General features: G+C 27.4%; 2 protein-coding genes across 2 annotated transcripts in view; one reads left to right on the top strand and one right to left on the bottom strand.

The window, feature by feature from the left end:
* The window catches only part of LOC113372801 (pyrroline-5-carboxylate reductase 3-like), a 4,312-nt gene extending 2,479 nt beyond the window's left edge, over window positions 1-1,833 (top strand). Inside the window, exon 2 of the mRNA XM_026613143.1 lies at window positions 1,520-1,833. Within this exon, the coding sequence (XP_026468928.1) occupies window positions 1,520-1,789 (270 nt within the window). The 3' untranslated portion in view covers window positions 1,790-1,833. The remainder of the gene's footprint in view (window positions 1-1,519) is intronic.
* A 16,599-nt stretch (window positions 1,834-18,432) lies between these two features.
* Window positions 18,433-20,913, bottom strand: LOC113372900 (pyrroline-5-carboxylate reductase-like). Its single transcript, XM_026613237.1, has 2 exons — window positions 20,347-20,913; window positions 18,433-18,702 (listed from the first exon to the last, which is right to left on the bottom strand). The coding sequence occupies exons 1-2, from the start codon at window positions 20,911-20,913 to the stop codon at window positions 18,433-18,435; spliced, it is 837 nt and encodes a 278-aa protein (XP_026469022.1).
* Between the last annotated feature and the right edge of the window lie 1,025 nt (window positions 20,914-21,938).

Here is a 21,938-nt window from a genome sequence, read left to right as displayed (position 1 = left end):
TTACAGTCTCAACTTGACCTTTTCCAATCTTGGTGTATCTATAACAAACTACATCTAAATATATCAAAGTGCAAGATTCTTAGTTTTACACATAAGCGCGTTCCAATACTTTTTGATTATAAAATTTCTAACACCAGCATTGATAGATGTAATAAAATTTCCGATTTAGGTGTTCTATTTGATTCTGGTTTGTTTTTCACAGATCATGTAACTGATATTTGTAATAGAGCACATCAATCTTTAGGTTTGATACTAAGAAATTGTAAACAATTTAAGTCTACCAATGCACTTCTTTGCATGTACTATTCTATTGTACGTTCAAAATTAGAATGCGGTTCGATTATTTGGTATCCTCATCATATCAACAACTCTGATGCGATAGAGAAGGTTCAGCAAAAATTTCTGAAATACCTTTATTATAAAACATATAAAATTTACCCTGAACGTGGCTTTGACCACAACACTTTACTAAAAGAATTTGGTATTCCTTCCCTTGCCTCACGTCGATTTATCTGTACAATTATGTTCTTATTTAAGCTTTGCAATAATTCTATAGACTGTCCTCTTATTCTCAATCAACTATCCAAGGCTTATCTACGCGTTCACAATTATTTTTCAATTATCCTACTCCTGAATCTAATTCTCTCTTAAATTCGCCTATTTTACTTATGTCCTCTAACTTTAACTTAATTAATAATGAAATAGATATTCACAACACTTCACCTAATCAAATAATATCCATCTGCACAAGTTAACCTTTTTATTTTCTTTTCAATTATATCATTATTTTATCTTATTCTGTTTATAAATAATATTGTTACATTCTGAATTATATGTAATTTTATGTTAATAACTATATATTGTAATTTTGTATACATTTTAATTGTTATTCATTATGTAAAATAATTGTATTTTTGAGTCCTCTTGAAGAAATCTGTGGGCTATATATTTAAATAAATAAATAAATAAATAAATAAATATTTATATATATATATATATATATATATATATATTAGGGTGGTCCTTAAAATGGTCATTTTCGAATTTTATTGCTCCCAAAGGCTCAAATGGTTCCAAATTGATAAAAAACAATTCTCTGAAAGTTTTAGCTCTTAATATTAACGTTTAGATAGAGCGCAATTCAATCAAAGTTTTATATGGAAATAGCATGGAAAAATTTTCAAAAAGTTTAAAAATGTTTTTAGATGTAATTTATCGAACAAATGAATGAATAAAACTCATTCATTTGTCGCTAAGTTACGCCTAAAACACGTTTTTTTAATTTTCAAATTTTTTTCCATGCTCTTTCCATACAAACTTTGATGGAATTGCGCTCTATCTAAACGTTAATTTTTAGAGCTAAAACTTTCAGAGAATTGTTTTTTATCAATTTGGAACCATTTGAGCCTTTGGGAGCAATAAAATTCGAAAATGACCATTTTAAGGACCACCCTAATATATATATATATATATATATATATATATATCTTTTACCTTTTACCCCTGTGTCCTTTATTAGGTGATAGAAGCCCTAGCAGACGGCGGAGTAAAAATGGGAATCCCAAGACATTTGGCCAATCAATTTGCAGCCCAAACAGTCCTCGGAGCTGCACAAATGGTGCTGAAGACTGGAAAGCATCCTGGTCTTCTGAAAGACGAAGTCTGTTCACCAGGTGGGTCCACAATTGCAGGTGTACACGAGTTGGAAAAAAGTGGTGTCAGGAATGCCTTCATGAATGCCGTACAGGCTGCTAAGATGAGGAACGATGAATTGGGAAAACAGAATTGATTGATATGAAAATATGAAAGATGGTCGAATAGTGTTAAAGTGTATTTTTTGTATTTGTTTTGTTAAGTTGTATATATTTTGTAAATGTTGGATGTTAATTATATAAAATTTAGATTTTATAATTAATTTGTTTTGTTTTGTTGAAATTTTCAGTATAAATTTTATTTTTAAAGAATTTTGAATGACCTGAGTGAATAATATTTTGCAAAATAAGTTGAAAATTTAATTCTGGATGATTTTTGATATTTACATTAGCAAAAACAAATGAAAATTTAATAAATTTCAGTATAAATTATTCTTTGTTAGTTATTCAGTATGCAATACTATTAGTGAATTGCTAGTTTGAATTGCACTTTTGCAGTTTTTTACAAATATCTGAAAAGTTTGCAAAAACGTTTATATAAAATTATATATCTATGAAAACTAGATAAAATTCTCTTTAAAATCGTATTAAACGATATGTACATTGTTATGGAAAGATTTTGTACAAAACCTCTTTGAATGTGTAATTTAGTTTGAATTTGAATTTGTGTGAGTAAACTCGGACATTTTTACAGTTTCTAGCAAATATCTCAAAAGTTTACAAGAATGTTTAGAGTAAATTATATATTGCTAGATAAAATTGTCTATAAAATCGTATTAAATCGATATGTCATTTAGTTTGAAATTGGATTCGAGTGAGCGATCTCGCGATATATATTGTTATGGGAAAATTTTAAATAATATTGCCTTGAATGTATGATTTGATTTTAACTTAACTTCGTGTTCTGAACGTGAGCGATCTCGGACATTTTTACAGTGTTTTGCTAATATATCAGAAGTTTACAAGAAGATTCATGAAAATTCAGGTATTTATAAAAACTAGATAAAATTATCTATAAAACTGTATCAAACAATACATACATTGTTATGGAAAAAAATGTATAAAACTTCTATCAATATATGATTTGATTTTTAACATTGCGGTCTTGCGCACTTTTACAGTTTTATTTATTTCTAAAAACTAGATAAAATTGTGTATAAAACTGTATCAAACAATATATACATTGTTATGGAGAGATTTTGAATAAACTGTCATTCAATATGTGACTTGATTTTGAACGCGAATGCGTGTTCTGAAGGTGAGTGATCTTGGACATTTCCCAAGTTCTGTAATATAAACTTCTCAAAGAATTATAAAAAATTGTATAAACTATATGTTAAAGAAATATAAAAAATTGCAATAATATTGTATGGTATAATATTTAATAATATCATAATGTATAAAACACATTAAAGTCATCATTTATCCTTAATCCTTTATATATTAATATTAATTATTTTTTCCCAGTTCATCATTCCTCATCTTAACAGCCTGTACTGCATTCATGAAGGCATTTCTGAAATTTCAGAAAAAAAATTGTCCAAAAAAAGTCTAAGTGCGCTATTATTCTTCCACCAGCAAAGCCAGTGTAGGCACATTGTTTGTTTTGATTTGACGGAGATGTTTACAAAACAATGATTTTTATTTCTAAACTTGTACATAAGTACATTTTATTTATATTTAAAACATGTGAAAATGTCATATTTCTTTCATTTAATTCAATAAAAAAATAGTGCAATATCAAAACGTAACTTTTTTTTCTCTCCAATGGCAATTTTAAAAACAAACTCCGATTATCCGAATATTTGATTATCCGAATGGGTCCCGGTCGCCATTAATTCGGATAATTGGAGTTCAACTGTATATATGTATATGAAAAAAATTGAATAAAATGCTATTATGAGGGTTTTTATCAAAAACACAAATTCGTAGCTGGTTTTGTAAAGAAAACACTTGAAGAAGTGAATTATGCACTTTGTGCAAAAAATCAAATAATGTAAATGTGTATATATACTTGTATCAATTTATTACTTTTATTTATTCAATCATAAACTTGTTGTTATTATTGCGAATTTAAATAATTTTTCTATCATATACATTTTTGCATGTAAGTAATCCATGTCGAGAGGGATGTTAGGAATATTTTGTATATTTTATTTAATTAGTAATTATTATCTTTATTTCATTTGTGTAATTTGGATGAAATAAATTTATGTGCGTATTGAAATTTACAAATGTTGTTTTATTATTTAATTTTCTTTGTATGTAATTGATAAAAACAATTCAGATAATAAAAATAGAAAGAAAACTAAACTGCTGCTAAAATGTTGATATTAAAAACTGTGTTATCAGTCTATATAAATACATGTTCTATGCTCTATGGCTAATTTTGTGTTGTAAATATTTTTAAAATAAATCAACAGTCAGTTCTGTCTGAGACTTGGTTCAACAAGTGTCTTTATCGTAATAATAATTGTCATTTGTCATACATTTAAATAGATTTAAAGTTAAAGTGTGTTTTGTGTGAAAATATGTTCTAGGTAAGTACCAAACAAATGTTTTATATTTTAATTTTAAGGCAAAGTGATTCATGTTTATGTATTTATAAATATTTTGGCAAACTGTTGGGCATAATTCTAAACAGATATTTGTTTCAACACATTGTGATATTCATTCAGGTCCAAAATAATGATTAATACACGAATTTGTTACATTAAACAAATGCCAAAATTGAGTTATATTGTTTAAGATTAAACGTCAAACAAATGTCAAACGTCAAACGTCAAAATTGACAGTTGTTTTTATTTTATTTATTTATTTATTTATTTACATATATACATTATTTTCATATCTCAGTCAGACAGAGGTGCCTGGTATGAGAGATTATGAAAAACAGTTTTCATATAATATTTACATTTCATTTGACTATAATATCTATTTCATTAATATAATATCTATATATAACTCTTCAGTCTTCTTTTTCTTCAATTTCCATATAGTACTTCTTTATTTTTCTTTTAAAATTATCATTATCATTGGTCATCTTAATATAGTCTGGCAATTCGTTATATATTTTGGTAGCACTCCATATGACATTTTCTCTCAAATTCTTTTTTCTATTGCGTTCAATGTGAAAATTGTTGTGTTGTCTCGTGTAGTGTTCATGTATATCTTGATTTGTGTCTATTGTTGCACTTGTTTTAATTCGGTTAAATTTCATTTTGTGTATTAGTTTGCATTTCTCTATTTTAATTATGTTATTTAGTGAATGATTATTTGTTTCTCTCTGCAAGTATTTGGTGGGTGTTAGATGTGGTAAATTATATGCTATTTTTATGGCTTTATTCATTATTCTCTGTATGTCATTTAGGTTTGCTTTAGTTGTTTGGCTCCATGTTGTTATGCCATATAAAATTATAGGTATTATTTGCGTTTTAAGAATTAGTATTTTATTTTTTTTGCCGAAAGAGTGGATCCTTTTCAATGCCCCTGTTAATGTTCCTATCTTTCTTTTTATTTTGTTTATATGGTCTGTCCATGTCAGTTTTTCATTTATTATCAGTCCTAAGTATTTTATGCTTTCCACTTCCTCTATTGCTCTATTATTTACTTCAATTTTTAGTTTAGTGTTCTCAGTATTTTTTCTATGTTTGAAATATATGTATTTTGTTTTATCTATGTTAATTGTTAGTTTATTTTCAGTTAGCCACTCGGTGTATATTTTCATGTCCGTGTTTATAATATCTTCGAGTCTTTTTTTATCCTTATCCGCATATACTATCGCTGTATCGTCTGCATATAATATGTATCTTCCCTTTAATTTTGCGTCTTTAAGGTTATTGGTGTATAATAGATACAATAAAGGTCCTAATACAGAACCTTGTGGAACTCCACAGGTTATGTTACATCCTCCACTTGTGAAATTTCCCACCTTCGTCCTTACCACTCTTTTCATGAGGAAATCTTTGATAATGCTGTAAGACAAACCCTCTACACCTAAATCTATTAGTTTATTAAGTAATATGCCATGATCTACTGTATCGAAAGCTTTTTGTAAATCAATAAAAATTGCAACTGTGTGCATATTTTCCTCAAGGTGCTGACTGATGGTATTAGTCAAATCTATTAGGGCACCTTGTGTATTTGATGAAGGGAGGAAACCATATTGATTTTTGTCAATTTTTTGAATGAGAAAATCAAGTAATCTTTTTTTTATTACTTTTTCATATATCTTGGAGAATGTGTTTGTTATTGTTATAGGTCTGTAGTTATTTGGATCTGTTTTGTTTCCTGTTTTGAAAATTGGTTTTATTGTAGCCATTTTAAGACACGATGGAAATACACCACATTCTATGTATCTATTCATTAAAACAGCAAGTAGTGGAGCTATTATATTTATTATTTTTTTAGTGATTCTTGCTGTTATCTTGTCTTCGCCAGGTGCAGCGTTATTTTTCAGATTTTCAACAATTTTTTTTATTTCTTTCTCATCTGTTAATTCAAAAATTTGGATTTTGTTTTTAGGTCTGTGTATTGATGGTTTATAGTTGCAATGATCCATTTTCTTTTGTAGTTTCATACCTATTTCAGCAAAATGTTTGTTGAGATACTCCGCAATGTCTTCCTTTTCTGTAAGAAATATATTTTTATCTTTATGCTGTATTTTTTCAATATTTTCTTTATATTCATTTTTATTTTTTCCTCCTCCTAATGTTTTATTTATTAGTTCCCATATTTTTCGAGAGTCACTTTCACATTTTTTTGTTTCTTCTGAATAGTATTGTCTTTTTGCTTTGTAGATCATATTTTTTATATCTTTTTTTATATTATTATATTTCATTTTTATGGCATTATGTTTGCTTACTTCATTTATATTGCATTTCTTTAAATTATTGTAGAATTTGTTTCTGTATTTCATTAAGTTAATAATTTCTTCTGTTATCCAGGTATCTTCTCTGGCTCTTATTGTTTCTTTGATTTTATTTTCTTTTGCTGCATCTTGTATAATTTTTATTAAATCCTCTAATTGGTCCACTATTTTAGAGTCTAACTTACAAGTTATTGTCTTTTCTAATCCTTCTAAATCTATGCTATATCTAATTATTTTATGCATTTTTGGTTTGATTCTCGGCGTATTTTGTATAAATACTGTTATCATTTTGTGATCAGATATTTCTGTGTCTTCTATTTCTATATTAATCTTCTTTTTATAATTTGATATAACATGGTCAATTATTGATTTAGTGTTTTGAGTCTTCCTTGTGGCGTATTGGCTATCTATATTATTTATTATTTTGTATCCTGATGATTCTATAATATCTTTGTAACAATTTGATATATTATTGTTTGGAATTATATCTAAATTCATATCACCTATTATTATTGTATTTTTACCGTTTTCTTCCATTTTTTTTTCTATTAAATTTATCAGATCTTGTTTATTATTATTCGGAGGGTTGTAAATAACAATAAACTTTATAACAGGGTTCATATTTGTTACTTCTATTTCCAGGAGATTTATATTATTTTTATTATTATTTTCTATGACAGTACAGTTTAGTTCATTTCTTACAAATATCGCTATTCCTCCTCCTCTTTTCTTTTCTCTGCAGTTGTAAAAACCTCTAAAATTTTTTAAATTAAAGTATCCTTCTTCTTCTTGGTATATCCAAGTTTCTGTTAATATTAAAATTTGGCAATTTTCATTTTTATGCATAATTATTTCTAAGTCATCTATTTTATTTCTTAAGCTTCTTATATTGAAATACTTAATCTCTATTTTCTTGTTATTGCTATTATATTTATTCATTTTCTTGAATTTGTCCATTGTAATTCGTCGATATTCTTACCATTTTGGCTCTGTGTTGATAACATGAACATTCCGTTTCATTTGCATTATGCACCGTATTAAAATTTGATTTGTATTTTACATTGGCATTTGTGCAGTTTATGCATTTCTTAGATTTGCTCTTACAATCTCTTGTGTTATGCTCATCCGCACAGTTTGCACAGAACGTCTTGTTTTTGCATTCTACTGCCCTGTGTCCATATGCCTGACAGTTATAACATCTTTTTATGTTTAAATCTTCTATTATATGAGCTGTCCTCCATCCTAGATTTACATTATTTTCTAACAATTTTTCGTATGTTTTGCCCGATGTTTCGATATATGTAATCCAATTTTCTGTTTTTCGTGATTTCCTTTGGTATATTAGTTTAATTTGATCTGTGTTATTTATATTGTAATTATATTCTATCATTTCATTTATCAATTCTGTGCCGTCCATATATTGCCTTGGAGCATTTGTTATAACAAGTCGCGGATTTCTTTGTTTCTTTATATATATTTCGTATTCGCTTCCAATTTTTTGTATCATATGTTCTGCTAATGTTTTTGTTTCCTCAATTGTTGAGGCCTTAATTATTAACCCCCCGCTACTAATGTTGTTAATTGATCTTACTTTTGCTTTTACGTTTTTTGGATTTATGTTTTTCTCAATATAGTTTCTAGTTTCATAGCTGTTCTGTTTATTCTTTGGTTTTACAATTATTGGCGGCATATTTGGGTTTATTATGTCTTTATTTTTATAATTTTTATTATTATTATTTTCTGTGGCATTATTTTTACATATTGTAGCATAACTAGATCTTGCATCTTTAATTATTTTAATATCATTCTTTAAAGTTTTAAGCTCATTTACTATTTCTTTCAAATTACTTTCATGTGAATATCTTACCTCATTTTTTTTTGAGCATATGTCACAAAACCATTTTATATTGTTACTTGTGCTGATAACTTTATATTGTTCATTAGTAACTTTCGCACACTTTTTGTGGAACCAACCTTTGCATTCACCTTCACATCCAATAATGTTTTTTCCATTAACATCAATATTACATATACTGCAACATTTTGGATCTTCTACATCTTCCGCCATCTTATCGATCCGATATTTCGGTTTATATATTATACAAATTAGCAATAAATTGCAAAAATCGTTTTAACGGTTTTTGACATGAAGTTTTTAATTCAAAAAAACAAAATTTGTTTTCAGGTTGAAAATGTCTGTTGTGACAGGTTACTTTTCAGATGTGTTTTCAAATGTGTTAATTAATGAATATTTTATTTGAAAATAAAACCACAAAAAATTTGTGAAAAAATTCGTGGATAGATATCTTTAAAATAATCAAGTAGAACAGGTCAGATTTAGTTTATTTTTTCTTACTTTTCAAAATTGCTTAAAAGTGGAAGATACTTTTTTTCATTGTTTAAACAAAAGGTTTGTTTTTTATATAAGGAAATACGTTTTTGAATGTTTTCTTTTCTTTTCTTTTGAAAACAAATATTCGTGTATTAATTCTCGTGTTAATAATATTTATTAAAAGTGCAGTTGTTATTAATAATTCAATATTTACATCAATACATAAATGCTTTCTGTAAGTAATATTTTTTCTTTTGAATCATAAGTGCCATTTCCAATTAAATTAATTAATTAATTTGTTTGTCTAATGTGAATGAAATATTTAAGAAATTTGCACAAATTTAAATTACCAACATTTTTTTAATATTTGAATACTATACTATTCAACTAGAATAATAATAATATTGAATACTATACTATAATACTATTCAAAAGCAGAATAATGATTTTAGCGAGCTAACAGTACAATTATGTTGTATATGATTTATAAATTATAAACCATATTGAATCCATGGACTACTATTAACGGATTTTATCAAACACATTTTACTCAATTGCAATCAATATGCGAGTTTGCAACATTTTTTACATTTTGTCAAGTATTTTGGAAATTTTATAGCGGACACTTTTAGATGTTTATTTCAGTATAAACTAGATACAATTTACTAAAATTCAGTATAAATTGTTATATGCACTTTGATATTGAAATTTTGAATAATTTGTGATTGAAGTGCTGATTTGAGTTTAATAATTGACTATAGGTAGATTTTAGACGTTTTGTTGCATTTTGTTAAATTACTAAAACTATGTTCAGACCATGTTTATTTGTTTATACTAGTATAAACTAGATGAAATTTACTAACAAATAGTATAAATTGTTTTATATACTTGCTTATCAAAATTTTGAACAATTTTCAATTGAAACGTAAATTTAAACGTAATATGTAGATTTGGGACTTTTTTTACTTTTCTTCAAATAACTTTTAATTTTCGCTTTTGGGCACGTTAATTTGTTTACATTAATAAACACTATATCAAATTTACTAAGTACTAAAATTTCGTATAATTTTTAACTTAAACGCGAATTTGTGTCTGTGTACATTTTATCAACCAACTTGAAAATTTTGTTCTAGGCATTTTAATTTATTTATATAAGTAAAAAATAGATAAAATTTAGATTCATAAATCATAAATAATATTAAAAGCAAAGACTGCTATTCATGATTTTGTTAAAACTACAGTGATGATATCAAATTGTTCGATTATAATAAATGATTTATTTGAAGTTGAATCCATGGATACTATCCATGGATTGTTTTAAGAGCTTTTTTTTTTAACTTTGGAAATGATATCAAGTTATTCGATTAACATAAATGATGTACCTACAAATTATTCAAATGTTTTTATTTTTTCACCGAGTTTTTGTGGTTTTACTTTCAAATAAAATATTCAAAGCTTACTTATTGTTACTAGTCTGGTATTAAGTAACAAGTAATCTTATTTTAAATGTATATCCTTAGAATGAATATTTATTCTTTTCACAGGTACTTATGCACTTATAGGAACAGGAACCATAAAATCTGGGTCTCCCCTGTACTAAAGGAAATTTATGATCAAAAACTTATTGGACAAAGTTTTTGGATGATTTTTTATTACACCAAGGACGAAATCATCCTGTTTGATGAGCTTTCAGGGCATGTTCCACTGGAAAACAACAAAAACTTTGGTTGCAACATCGGAATTTTAGCAAAAAAATAGATTTGTTTTTGCTATTTTGGAAATGTTTTGACTGATTCCAAAAGATTTTCGAACGCTGATTTCAAAAATGCTATTTATTTTTGGATAAGCCCACAAACACCCCCCCGAAAAATCGAAATCTTTGGTTGCAAAATCGATTTTTCTTTAAAAAAATCGGCTTTCTTCGTGATTTTCAAAATGTTTTGATTGGTTTTGATTGATTTTGGGACGCTGATTTCGAAAATATTATCCGTTTTTGGATAAATCCACATACACCCTCCGAAAATCGAAATCATTGGTAGCAAAACCAAAATTTTACTAATGAAATTAAATTTTTTTTTCGCGATTTTCAGAATGTTTTGACCGATTCTGATAGTTTTCGAGGCGCTTATTTCGAATATGAAATCAGTTTTTGGAAAAGAAAATTCTTCTGCCCTTGGTACCAAATTGAAGTTTGAAAAATTGCCAACTTTGAAGCTGATTTTAACTATGAAGACGATGATAAATTTGTAATTTTTTTGGTGTGGTATAAAGATTGTACTTTAGTCTACACAATGCATTCATTGAAATTATCAATTTCATTCATTAAGGACCTTAAAATTGCATTTGAAAGTCACGATTTTGGCCAATTTTGGCTACCCCTGATAGACTGTCTTTTTAACGAAAAAAAATAAGATTTTTAAATTACACCGAAGTAGGTTTGGTTTACTGCTAACCAGGCGTGAATATGAGTTTATTCAAAATTATTCTCCTCCTACTATTTCTTATCTTTTATATATTTATATATATATATATATATTATATATATATATATATATACATTTATATTTATATATATGCACATATATATTATGTCGATTTTTGTAATGCTGACACTCAATAAATTTAATTATTTATCAATATGTCTTATTTATTTACACAGTTTGAAAAATTATTGGCTCCAAATATTTTTTTCAGTCAAATGAGGTTCGATCTGTCGATCCTCGAATTGCTATTCTGGCCTAAACCGTATCTTTACGACCTCGGCCATTCGCACATCTGACACAGAACATTTTTAGGAAACTTATATCTTTCAGTTTGGAAATAACACTTTATATTTTTACAAAAGACTACGATTTTTTAAAACCAATTGGCCGAGATTGTTAAGTGACCACTACGGTTGCTCAGCGTGTCTCGGTTCGATTCCAGAAGAGGCACAAAAAATCGAATGTATAGTTTTTCATAATTATCAAATATTAGTTCAAAATATTAAATTCAGGTGTCGCATTTCGACCTTGACACTTAGAATATTTCTGAAAAACAAAAAACTCAAGTTTCGCACCTGACTGTAAGAGAGATACATAAAAAGAAAAAAAAAAAAAAGATAAAGGAATAACTGGGGAAAGAGAGGGGTAGAGGCAGATGATGAATAAGAGAGATGTGTGTGATACATATTCTTTATTAAAATTCAATATTAATACAATATAGGAATAAAAATAACTTTTATCATCAATAACTTAAATAGCCGAGTGGTTTAAGGGACCGCATACTCGGTGAAATCGCTCTGGAGGCAGGCACAAGGTGAGACGGATCGAATCCGGCTGAAGGCGACGACAAGGAACTCTGAAGCAGAAAAAATGGAGCAGTGCTGGTGGCTGGCTGTTGGCGAGAGCAAAGGGTACTGAAACGAACACACCAAGTGATGGTCAACCAGAGGTCCATGATGCGAGAGGTTACACGCAGAGAGACACATTGCGGAAGATGCATGCCGAACCCAGAAATCTGCCCAAAAACCACAACATGCGAAAAAAACAACACCAAAAAAGGAAAAAAAAATGTGAAAAAAAGCGAAAAAAAAGGGAAAAAAAGGGGAAAGAGGAGGAGGAGGAGGAGGAAGGGGAGGGGAAGGACCTAAAAAAAACCTCCTTAAGTCCCAGGTCAATTTTTCTCTTTTCTGTTGAGCGTTGAAACTTTTTTATGTTTTTTAGTGTTCCCTCACACCAATTCCCAAAGTCAACACTCGAATGAAATCAAGTCCACGTTGAAATTTTCACAACGAGAAAAAATTACTGGGACTTAGTTAAAATATTTAACTTTGCCCCAATAAAATTTTCTCGTTGTGAAATATTCAATGTGAGCCTCATTCATTCGAATGTTGGCTTTGGGATAATACAGCATGCAAAAATAACTCGTCTCTCTTAATTGAAAAGGTTTCACAAAATTTGGACTTAGAAAAAAAAAATTATCTGAAAGGACTTAGAAAAGAAAAAAAATTATTCGAAAGAATTATAATCAAAAAAATTTGGACTTAGAAAACAAAAAATATCTGAAAGGACTTAGAAAAAAAAAAAAAAAATTATTCGAAAGAATTATAATCGGATAATTTGGACTTAAAAAAAAAAATTATTCGAGAGAATTATTTACTTAATCGATGAAATGAAATGATAATAATCGAATCAAAATTGTTTATACGACTTGATAAAACATGTGAAACCTTTACAATTAATCGAGACAAAAACAAATTTAGTTGACTTGAATAATATACAAATTATTAGAAAAAGCCATAAAAGAAATTCAATAAAACATGTAAAATGAAATAATGAAAAATGTTCGAAAACTTGAACATTAAAAACTTCAAAACTGTTTAAAGCTGATTGTTATCCTTTAGAAATCGAGTTAAATAATTTTTACAACTTGAATCGAATAATAAACTTGTAAACAAAACTATATTTTGTCTAATCATTCAAGTCAACTCTTTGAAACTTTGATTGCATGTCTTGATCAAAACTGTTTTTAGCAATAAAAGAATAAAAATCTATAATTTTGCTATGCAGCAATTATTTAAAATAAAATTACAGTAAAAGTCTTTTAAAAGCTGAATTTAATTAACAATTTGGTAAGTCGTATTAAATATTTGAAATAATTTGATCAACACCAACAATCGTGTTATCCAATAAATAAGAATGTACATGCAGTCAATATCGCTACAGGGTAAACACATGATTCTTGATTTGACTGGAAATGTCAAATACAAATACAAATATTTTTTCTGTATAATAATGAACAAGAGGTGTAACAAAAAAGAGATTTTTTATAGAGAAATTTGTAATTTGCAATAAAATACCATTAATTTAGGAGTTACCTAAGGAAGGATGCTAAGACCTCTTCAACAAATAAGAAATCGATGCTTACAAAAAGCTGTATTCGTCAACTAATAATTTGGTAACAAAAATTTAATATACATATAAGAATTCTGAATTCCACACAAAATCAGTTCATAGTGTTAGGAATATTATTATGGAATAGTAATAATATAAATTACTTTCAATGTCTTTGATACATACGAGAAGTACAAACTTTTATCTTTTATATATATTTAAAACAAGTATAAAATGCACTTTTATAAATTTAAAAAAGAACTGAATCAACATGTTTTCCCCATAACAAATTAAATATGAACATAGTATTTTATACATATGTCTGCCAAATTAATTTAAAATCTTTTATTAGCATAATAGTTGTTGATGAATAAACAAAAGATAAATTGTATTTTATACATTAGAAATTAATAAAGTATATCTCATTAAAGAAAATTATATTAACTCAAATATTATAGAATAAACAATATTTCCAGCAGATATATGTATACAACTATATTAATAATGCACGAGCCAGAATATATTTTACTAAAATATATACAGACTGCTTTATAAATGATATCGGATAAGAAAGGGACAAGTTCTTAAAGCATCTTTCAATTAATTTCATTTAATATAAAAAACAAGCATTAAATACATAACTATATAAGAAATATTATTATTAAAAACTCGGTCATTAATTGTAAACCTCTTTCAGAAAATAAATTATGAGTAATATCTTTTCATTTATTTCTATTCAAATTATAGTTTCACTAAAGATTACAAAAAATATTGTGATGAAGTGAACATTTTCAAAAATATTTGACTGCTTTAAATTCAAAAATAAAAAAAAACTTAATGCATATATAATGCATATGTAGTACCTTATTTTAAATATTCAATATTTAATTCTTATGTGATAAAATTGTTCTTGGGTATCCATCCAGTAATTAAAAACAGTTTTATTGAAAGAAAATGTTTTTATTATGAAAACATATGTTTCGGGTCTTGATTTGACCCATCTTCAGCGCCGCAATTAAATATTTCAGAATTTAAAACAATATAAAAAATACATAATTACAGGAAAATATAAATAAAAATATGTAAAAAAGCATAAATCTAACCAATTTAATAAATTAAATAAATAAAAACATTTTCTTTCAATAAAACTGTTATTAATTACTGGATGGATGCTCAAGAACAATTTTATCATAGTATTTCACCATCCGAAGAAAAACCTCTCGCTTTATATACGTGTATATATATATATATATATATATATATATATATATGTACATACACACATAAAAATTAAATATTGAATATTTAAAATAAAGCATATCAGATGGAGTATGATAAATGCCTGTATATATCAGAAATATATTCTTTGACTGTTTTTGTATAAAACATGCTTTGCACTTACATTGTTCGATATCCTCTACGACAGCTCCCAGAACAAAAATCCAATACACGAACCACCTCTAAAGCATCTGCCAGAAATCTCAAGTACTCGACACAAAATCACTACTTTAGAACCACTACATAACTTTGTTCGTTACATGTCTATTCGACCTGTTGCAATTGTCCGAGTAAAGTCTTTACATAATACACGACACACGACTTACATTAGAGACTTTCGTGAATTTAGAATTCGATAATAAAGAGATATGTGTTGGAAGTACTCAAATATAAATTATACATTTTACAATTGCATATATATAAATAAAGGATACATTGGCGCTGTAAATGAATTAATAACCTACAAAAGCACATAAATAAATTATACAAATTCACAATTGCACGTATATAATTAAAGGATACATTGACGCTGTAAATAAATTCTTTACTTATAAAATTGATACAAAATGGAGGCCCTGAAAGAGATACTTATAAAACTATTCAAGGTACTTCCGCACACATACATTTTTTGGATTTTAATTAACGTTTCACGACAAATTAATTATATCAAAATGATCCACTAAATTAATTACACGTTTTGATGCATAAATTAATTAAAACTAATCAAGGATTTAATTAAAAATCATAATTAACGCGACGGCGTGTTAATTCACGGAAATTTCTTTGACAATTGAAGTTGTCAACATGTGTCAGAATGACTGTCACCTCTTGTACAATATAAAGCGCGAAATTCAACTACTGCGTTGATTCAGACTGAAATCTAATTTATTCATTGATTAAAAAAAATATTTCACTATTTGACATAAATAAAATTAAAATAAACAAAAAACTATGATGCGATGGAATTAATTATCGAAATGTAAAGAAATTTGTGTAATAAAAAAATAACATTATTATTAATATGTCATATATATTATAAGAACTTCTGCAAAGCGGCAAAATATTTTTGATGGCAAAACGTTTGCCGGGCCAGCTAGTATATATATTTATATATATGCTAGCTGACCCGGCAAACGTTGTTTTGCTAAATAAGGTATATTCTAAACCATTTCTAGAGAATCAAAAATATTAATACTTTAAGTGCATAAGGATGTGTTGTTTGAATGCTATATACAATGGAGTATCATAAAAACATGAAACCCCATTAGTTTGTCTATATTTTGTCAATACAATCAAACTGCAAGTTTAATTCACTTCCTATAGAAAACATCGTATAATTCAATCCGAGTCTTTTTTGGTCTTTCGGCTTATTAATTACGTTTCAAGTTTTTCATATTCTTTTTGGATTCTGGATTTTGTGTATAATTGTAAATAATACTACTGAGCTTATACAAAATTTTCAAATTTTTGCGAGAAGAGATAGAAAATAAATATTTAAAAATCAAAAAAGTATTTCTTTTTTTACCTGCTTTTTGAAAAGTTTCAAGTAACATTCGGTGAAAAAAAGTAAATTTAATATAAAGTATATATGTAGAGCAGGGCGAGGCACAAAGGTCCAATTTGACTTTGAGCAAATGTAAACTATATTGTGAAAACCATAACAATTATATCACAGCAAATAACACATATCAAACGAACAATTATCTGAGTTCAGTAAACTGTCTTCTACTTCATCATTGTAGAAATGTGCCTTTTTGATGTCTTTCAAAAATTTGGTATCTAGACCTTTTTACCCTGTAGGCGGGGTAACTTGAAATATTTTACAAAATAATTACATTTTTAACTAATGCTTAAAAACTACCAACGGAAGAAAATACTTTTATTATGGATTCTCAAAGATTACCGTTTATCTCCCCCATTTCAAAGATTACCGTTTTCAAATCAAGCTTGTAGCTGGCTATAAATCTTTTTTCCTCTACTTTCAAATATTGTTGTTGAACAATGCTTAACTTTACTGATTTTTGACAAACCGGTGGTTGGCCTTTTTAACCCCGGACCTTCATATATTACTATCTATTCTGCGATAAATTCTGGGAAATTATAACTGGAAAAATGTTATTCGACAAAAGGTCCATTTGATCGATACCAAATTCAGGTTCTGAATTTAAATAACATAAATAAAAAATAATATAACCTAGAGAATGTTTTATAAATACCAATGAGCATATAATTATACAAATAAGATCTTTCAGAGCACCGTGTTTGAGAAAAATATGCCAAAAATGCATTTTCATATTAACATATCAAAAAAGTTTATATTTTGAGTCTCTAGTAACACTTGGGGCCCGTTTACTAACGTTTTTGTATATAAATAAAACTACAAACAAAACTACTTACTACAAATTTATCACAAATAAATAATATTCGCATAAAACATCCTATTGAACGTAATTGAACATCATCTGTCAAAAGCGTTTGACATTTCACGAAATTGCCACCGTTCATTGTTTTATTCATGGAACGCTTCTACAAAAATTTTCAAATTATAAATGTAAAGTTTCTACGCGGATTTGAAATAATTTCTCACTTTTTGGACATTCTCTGGATTGGCACGAATTTTTCAAGACTAAGGCTGGCCAAATCGATTCAGCCGTTTTCGAGTTTTATTCGGACATTTGAAAGAGAGCTCCATTTTTATATATAAGATAAAAATTTAAGTCCAGTATAATATAAATTTCAATAAATAGAAAAAAAATAAAGTGCCTGAAAAAAAGGATTATTTTGATAGAATAAATTATGTAAAATTTACCTTTATTATATATAATAGATTCAAACTATCCCTAAAAATATCAAAAATTTTTGTGCTTCATACACTTATATATATATATATATATATATATATATATATATATATATATGTATGAAGCAATTTTTGATATTTTTAGGGATAGTTTAAATCTATTATATATATAATAGCTTAGCACTCTTACAGTTTTTTTGCAAATATCTCAAAAGTTTGCAAAAACGTTTATAAAAATTTTATAAACTTCTATCAATATATGATTTGATTTTTAACATTGCGGTCTTGCGCACTTTTACAGTTTTATTTATTTCTAAAAACTAGATAAAATTGTGTATAAAACTGTATCCAACAATATATACATTGTTATGGAGAGATTTTGAATAAACTGTCATTCAATATGTGACTTGATTTTGAACGCGAATGCGTGTTCTGAACGTGAGTGATCTTGGGCATTTCCCAAGTTCTGTAATATAAACTTCTCAAAGAATTATAAAAAATTGTATAAACTATATGTAGAAGTAATAAAAAAATTGCATTGAAATTGCATGATATAATATTTAATATCATAATATATATAAAACACATTAAAGTCATCATTTATCCTTAATCCTTTATATATTATATTAATTATTTTTTCCCAGTTCATCATTCCTCATCTTAGCAGCCTGTACTGCATTCATGAAGGCATTTCTGACTCCTCTTTTTTCCAACTCGTGTACACCTGCAATTGTGGACCCACCTGGTGAACAGACTTCGTCCTTCAGAAGACCAGGATGTTTTCCAGTCTTCAGCACCATTTGTGCAGCCCCAAGGACTGTTTGGGCTGAAAATTGATTGGCCAACTCTCTTGGGATTCCCATTTTTACTCCGCCATCTGCTAGGGCTTCTATCACCTGAATAAAGGATACAAAGGTAAAAATAATATATATATATATATATATATATATATATATAATTATATATATATATATATATATATTGTAGAACTTAATTTCTAAAAAAATATAATAAATTATACAATTTTGAACTATATCAAACAATACAAACATAGTTATGAATTTTTTTTATAAATGAAACTACTGTAAATACTTATGTGATTTGCTTCGAATTTGAATTCGTGTCTGTGCGTGAGCGATCTTGGATGTTTCTACAGTTTTTTGCTAATATCTCAAAACTTTGCTAAAACGTTTATAATAAATTATACATTTTTAAAAAGTAGAGTAATAGAAAATTATTTATGTAACTGTCTGTAACAATATATACATTGTTATGGGAAAATGGTATACAATAATGGTATAAATAAAATTGGCTTCAATATAAGATTTTAGATTTTAGAAACTAGATAAAACTATTTATACAACTGTATACAGTATAAATAGTTTTATCTAGTATAATCTAAAAGCGTATAAAATATATTGATTTTAAATTTATTTAGAAAATCGAGGCAATTCGGGGGTTGATTATAATCAAGTATTTTGAAATTTTCAATTATTTTTAACGTATGTGCAATATTATTATTTAAAAATACTAGCATTTAATTTTCAAACACACTCGTATTTCATGTTGGATTTTTTGAATTTTAATTTAATTTAATTTTTCATCATTTACAATATCCAAAATTGCGTTGTAAACTTCCCTTTATTGATAGCCGTCATATCCAGAGTATCAGCTTGTTGTTTTAAAGTTAAATTTTTAACGTATTTTAGAATTATTGTTAAAAAATCAGTAAAAAATGCAAAGAAATTACACATTTCTTGAATAATATTGAAAAAAAAACTTATTATATTTGAAATGTATTATTTCTATATAGTTAATAATTATTAAATTTAGAGTATTGACACCACTAGATATAAAACAAGCCTTAAGATTTTCGTCCCAAAGTAAATTTTGGTTTCATTTTTCATATTTGTTCCACGCATGTCTTCATCATTCAAAGTTCAACAGATGCGAAACATTATCAACAAAAGCAAAGGTTACAATTCAATTTCTCGGAATAAACAAGTCATTTTCTAAGCACTGACCCTATTTTTTATAACTTGTTTATATTTTTTAACAAGTTCCGATTCAACAAAATCAGCTCGCAATTTTTCGTCAATAATGCCCAACAATTAACTTAATCTTTCGCAGGTTTGCGCTTATGAAATTGAACAATAGATAATTTCTTTTTTGATTCCACGGTAACTTCAAACAAAGAAAAAATTGAATAAGTAGATTAAGCAATAAACAGATCTGTTATTTACTAATTTGCAGAATTATTAATCGGTTAATTGTTTCTACTGATATCACATTGCAAAATAAATATGCATTTTGTATCTCCGTATCCATAGTTAAGTTAAATTATTTATTTTAATTTATTAAGTGTTCTAGATTTTAAATAAATAATTCTAGATTTTATATAAAAAATATAAACATTATATTATAAATTTAATTTTCGAAACTCGTTTTGGCGCCCCCTAAGGCTTGCGCCCGCATTTTTTGCATGCATTGCATGCAAGGCAGGACCGGCCCTGTATATATACTTGACATTTATTTGTTACCTGAAATATGTACGCAGGTCCGCTCCCTGACAAAGCCCCAACAGAATTAATCATACTCTCAGGAACTTCTGCACAAATACTGATGGCCTCCAGCAAAGTCTTTATAATCTGCACCTCGTCCTTGGTGACATTAGGTCCTGGTGCATAGACAACAGCACCACATCCAACATCAACTGGTGTATTCGGCATAGTTCTTATAATCTTGGCACCATCATAAAACCCAAGACGTTCCTTCAAAGTAGCCATCGTCACCCCTGCCATAATCGAAACCCAGATTTTATTCCTCATATCAATCGGATACTCGTTGTAAGCTTCTTTTATACCATTGGCCATGGATTCGAAAATGTGTGGTTTCACGCAGATAAATATCACTTGGCTGTTACAAACTATATCGTAGTTGTTTTCTGATAAATTTGTTACCCCTGCAGCCGTCCAGGGCATGAGGTTGTTTATATGAGGACCAGAAACGGAGACCTTTTGCGGTGTTATCAGGTTCTTTTTCAACATACCGAGGCCTAAGGCTTTGCCCATGTTTCCTCCGCCTATGAAGCCGACGGAAATGTCCATTGTATAAAGGAAAATTGTACATGATAAGGGAAATAGTTGGGTGAAAATCTTTTGTTTTAACGTCAAAAATCTGAACGATTGATAATATATATTTTTCTACTTCATTTTATGAGTACACCGAGTTGCTGTAGGGCATTATAATGTTAAATAGAATCATAGATCATTTAATTTTATACAAATTTCCCGAATACACTATTTATTTTAAACGTATATTTTAAAAGTTATAAATAATTTGCAGTATAAATGCATGTTGAAGAAAGTTCGAACCAAGATCGACCTATCCACATAAAGTTTATCATGTTTCATTGTCAATTATGAGTATACCGAGTTGTACTACAAACTTTTACTGTTAGAAACATGTGTCTAGAATTTAGTTTTCTACAAATTTGCCTAAAAAACTATTTAGTTTACTCAATTACTTTACAAGTTATCTAGAATAAATACACTTTTACACCGAGTTGACTTCAATAAATCGCATCGCATTAAGCAAATTTTACTTAAAATTTTCTCATAACAATGTATATATTGTTTAATACAGATTTATAGATAATTTTATATAATTTTCAAAAATGTGTAACTTATTATAAACGTTTTTGCAAAGTTTTGATATATTTGCAAAAATCTGTAAAAAGGTCCAAGATCGTTCAGGTACAGAACTCAACATGAAATTCGAATCAAATCACATATTGAAAGACAATTTATTCAAAATCTTTTCATTATAATATATGCATTATTTGATACGATTTTATAGATAATTTTATCTAGTTTTCAAGAATGTATATTTTTTTATCAACGTTTTTGCAACTTTTTGAGATAGTTGCAAAAAACTGTAAAAGTGTCCATGATCGCTCACGTACAGAAATGAAATTCAAATCAAATCACATATTGAAAGACAATTTATTCAAAATCTTTCCATAACAATGTATATATTGTTTTATACAGTTACATAAATAATTTTATCAAGTTTTTATGTATGTATAACTTATTATAAACATTTTTGTAAAGTTTTGAGATATTTGCAAAAA

The sequence above is a fragment of the Ctenocephalides felis genome, unplaced genomic scaffold (assembly GCF_003426905.1).
Source record: "Ctenocephalides felis isolate EL2017-DRISC unplaced genomic scaffold, ASM342690v1 CF-g0.4_SCAFFOLD_01604, whole genome shotgun sequence".
Lineage (NCBI taxonomy): Eukaryota > Metazoa > Arthropoda > Insecta > Siphonaptera > Pulicidae > Ctenocephalides > Ctenocephalides felis.
The sequence above is the reverse complement of the archived record's forward strand: the minus strand, read 5'-3'. Positions and strand labels throughout refer to the sequence as shown.

Coding starts and splice junctions, on each gene's coding strand:
- LOC113372900 (XM_026613237.1), bottom strand. CDS start 20,913: ATGGACATTTCCGTCGGCTTCATAGGCGGAGGAAACATGGGCAAAGCC. Junction 18,703..20,346: donor GACCTGCGTACATATTTCAG/GTAACAAATAAA, acceptor TCCTTTATTCAG/GTGATAGAAGCCCTAGCAGA.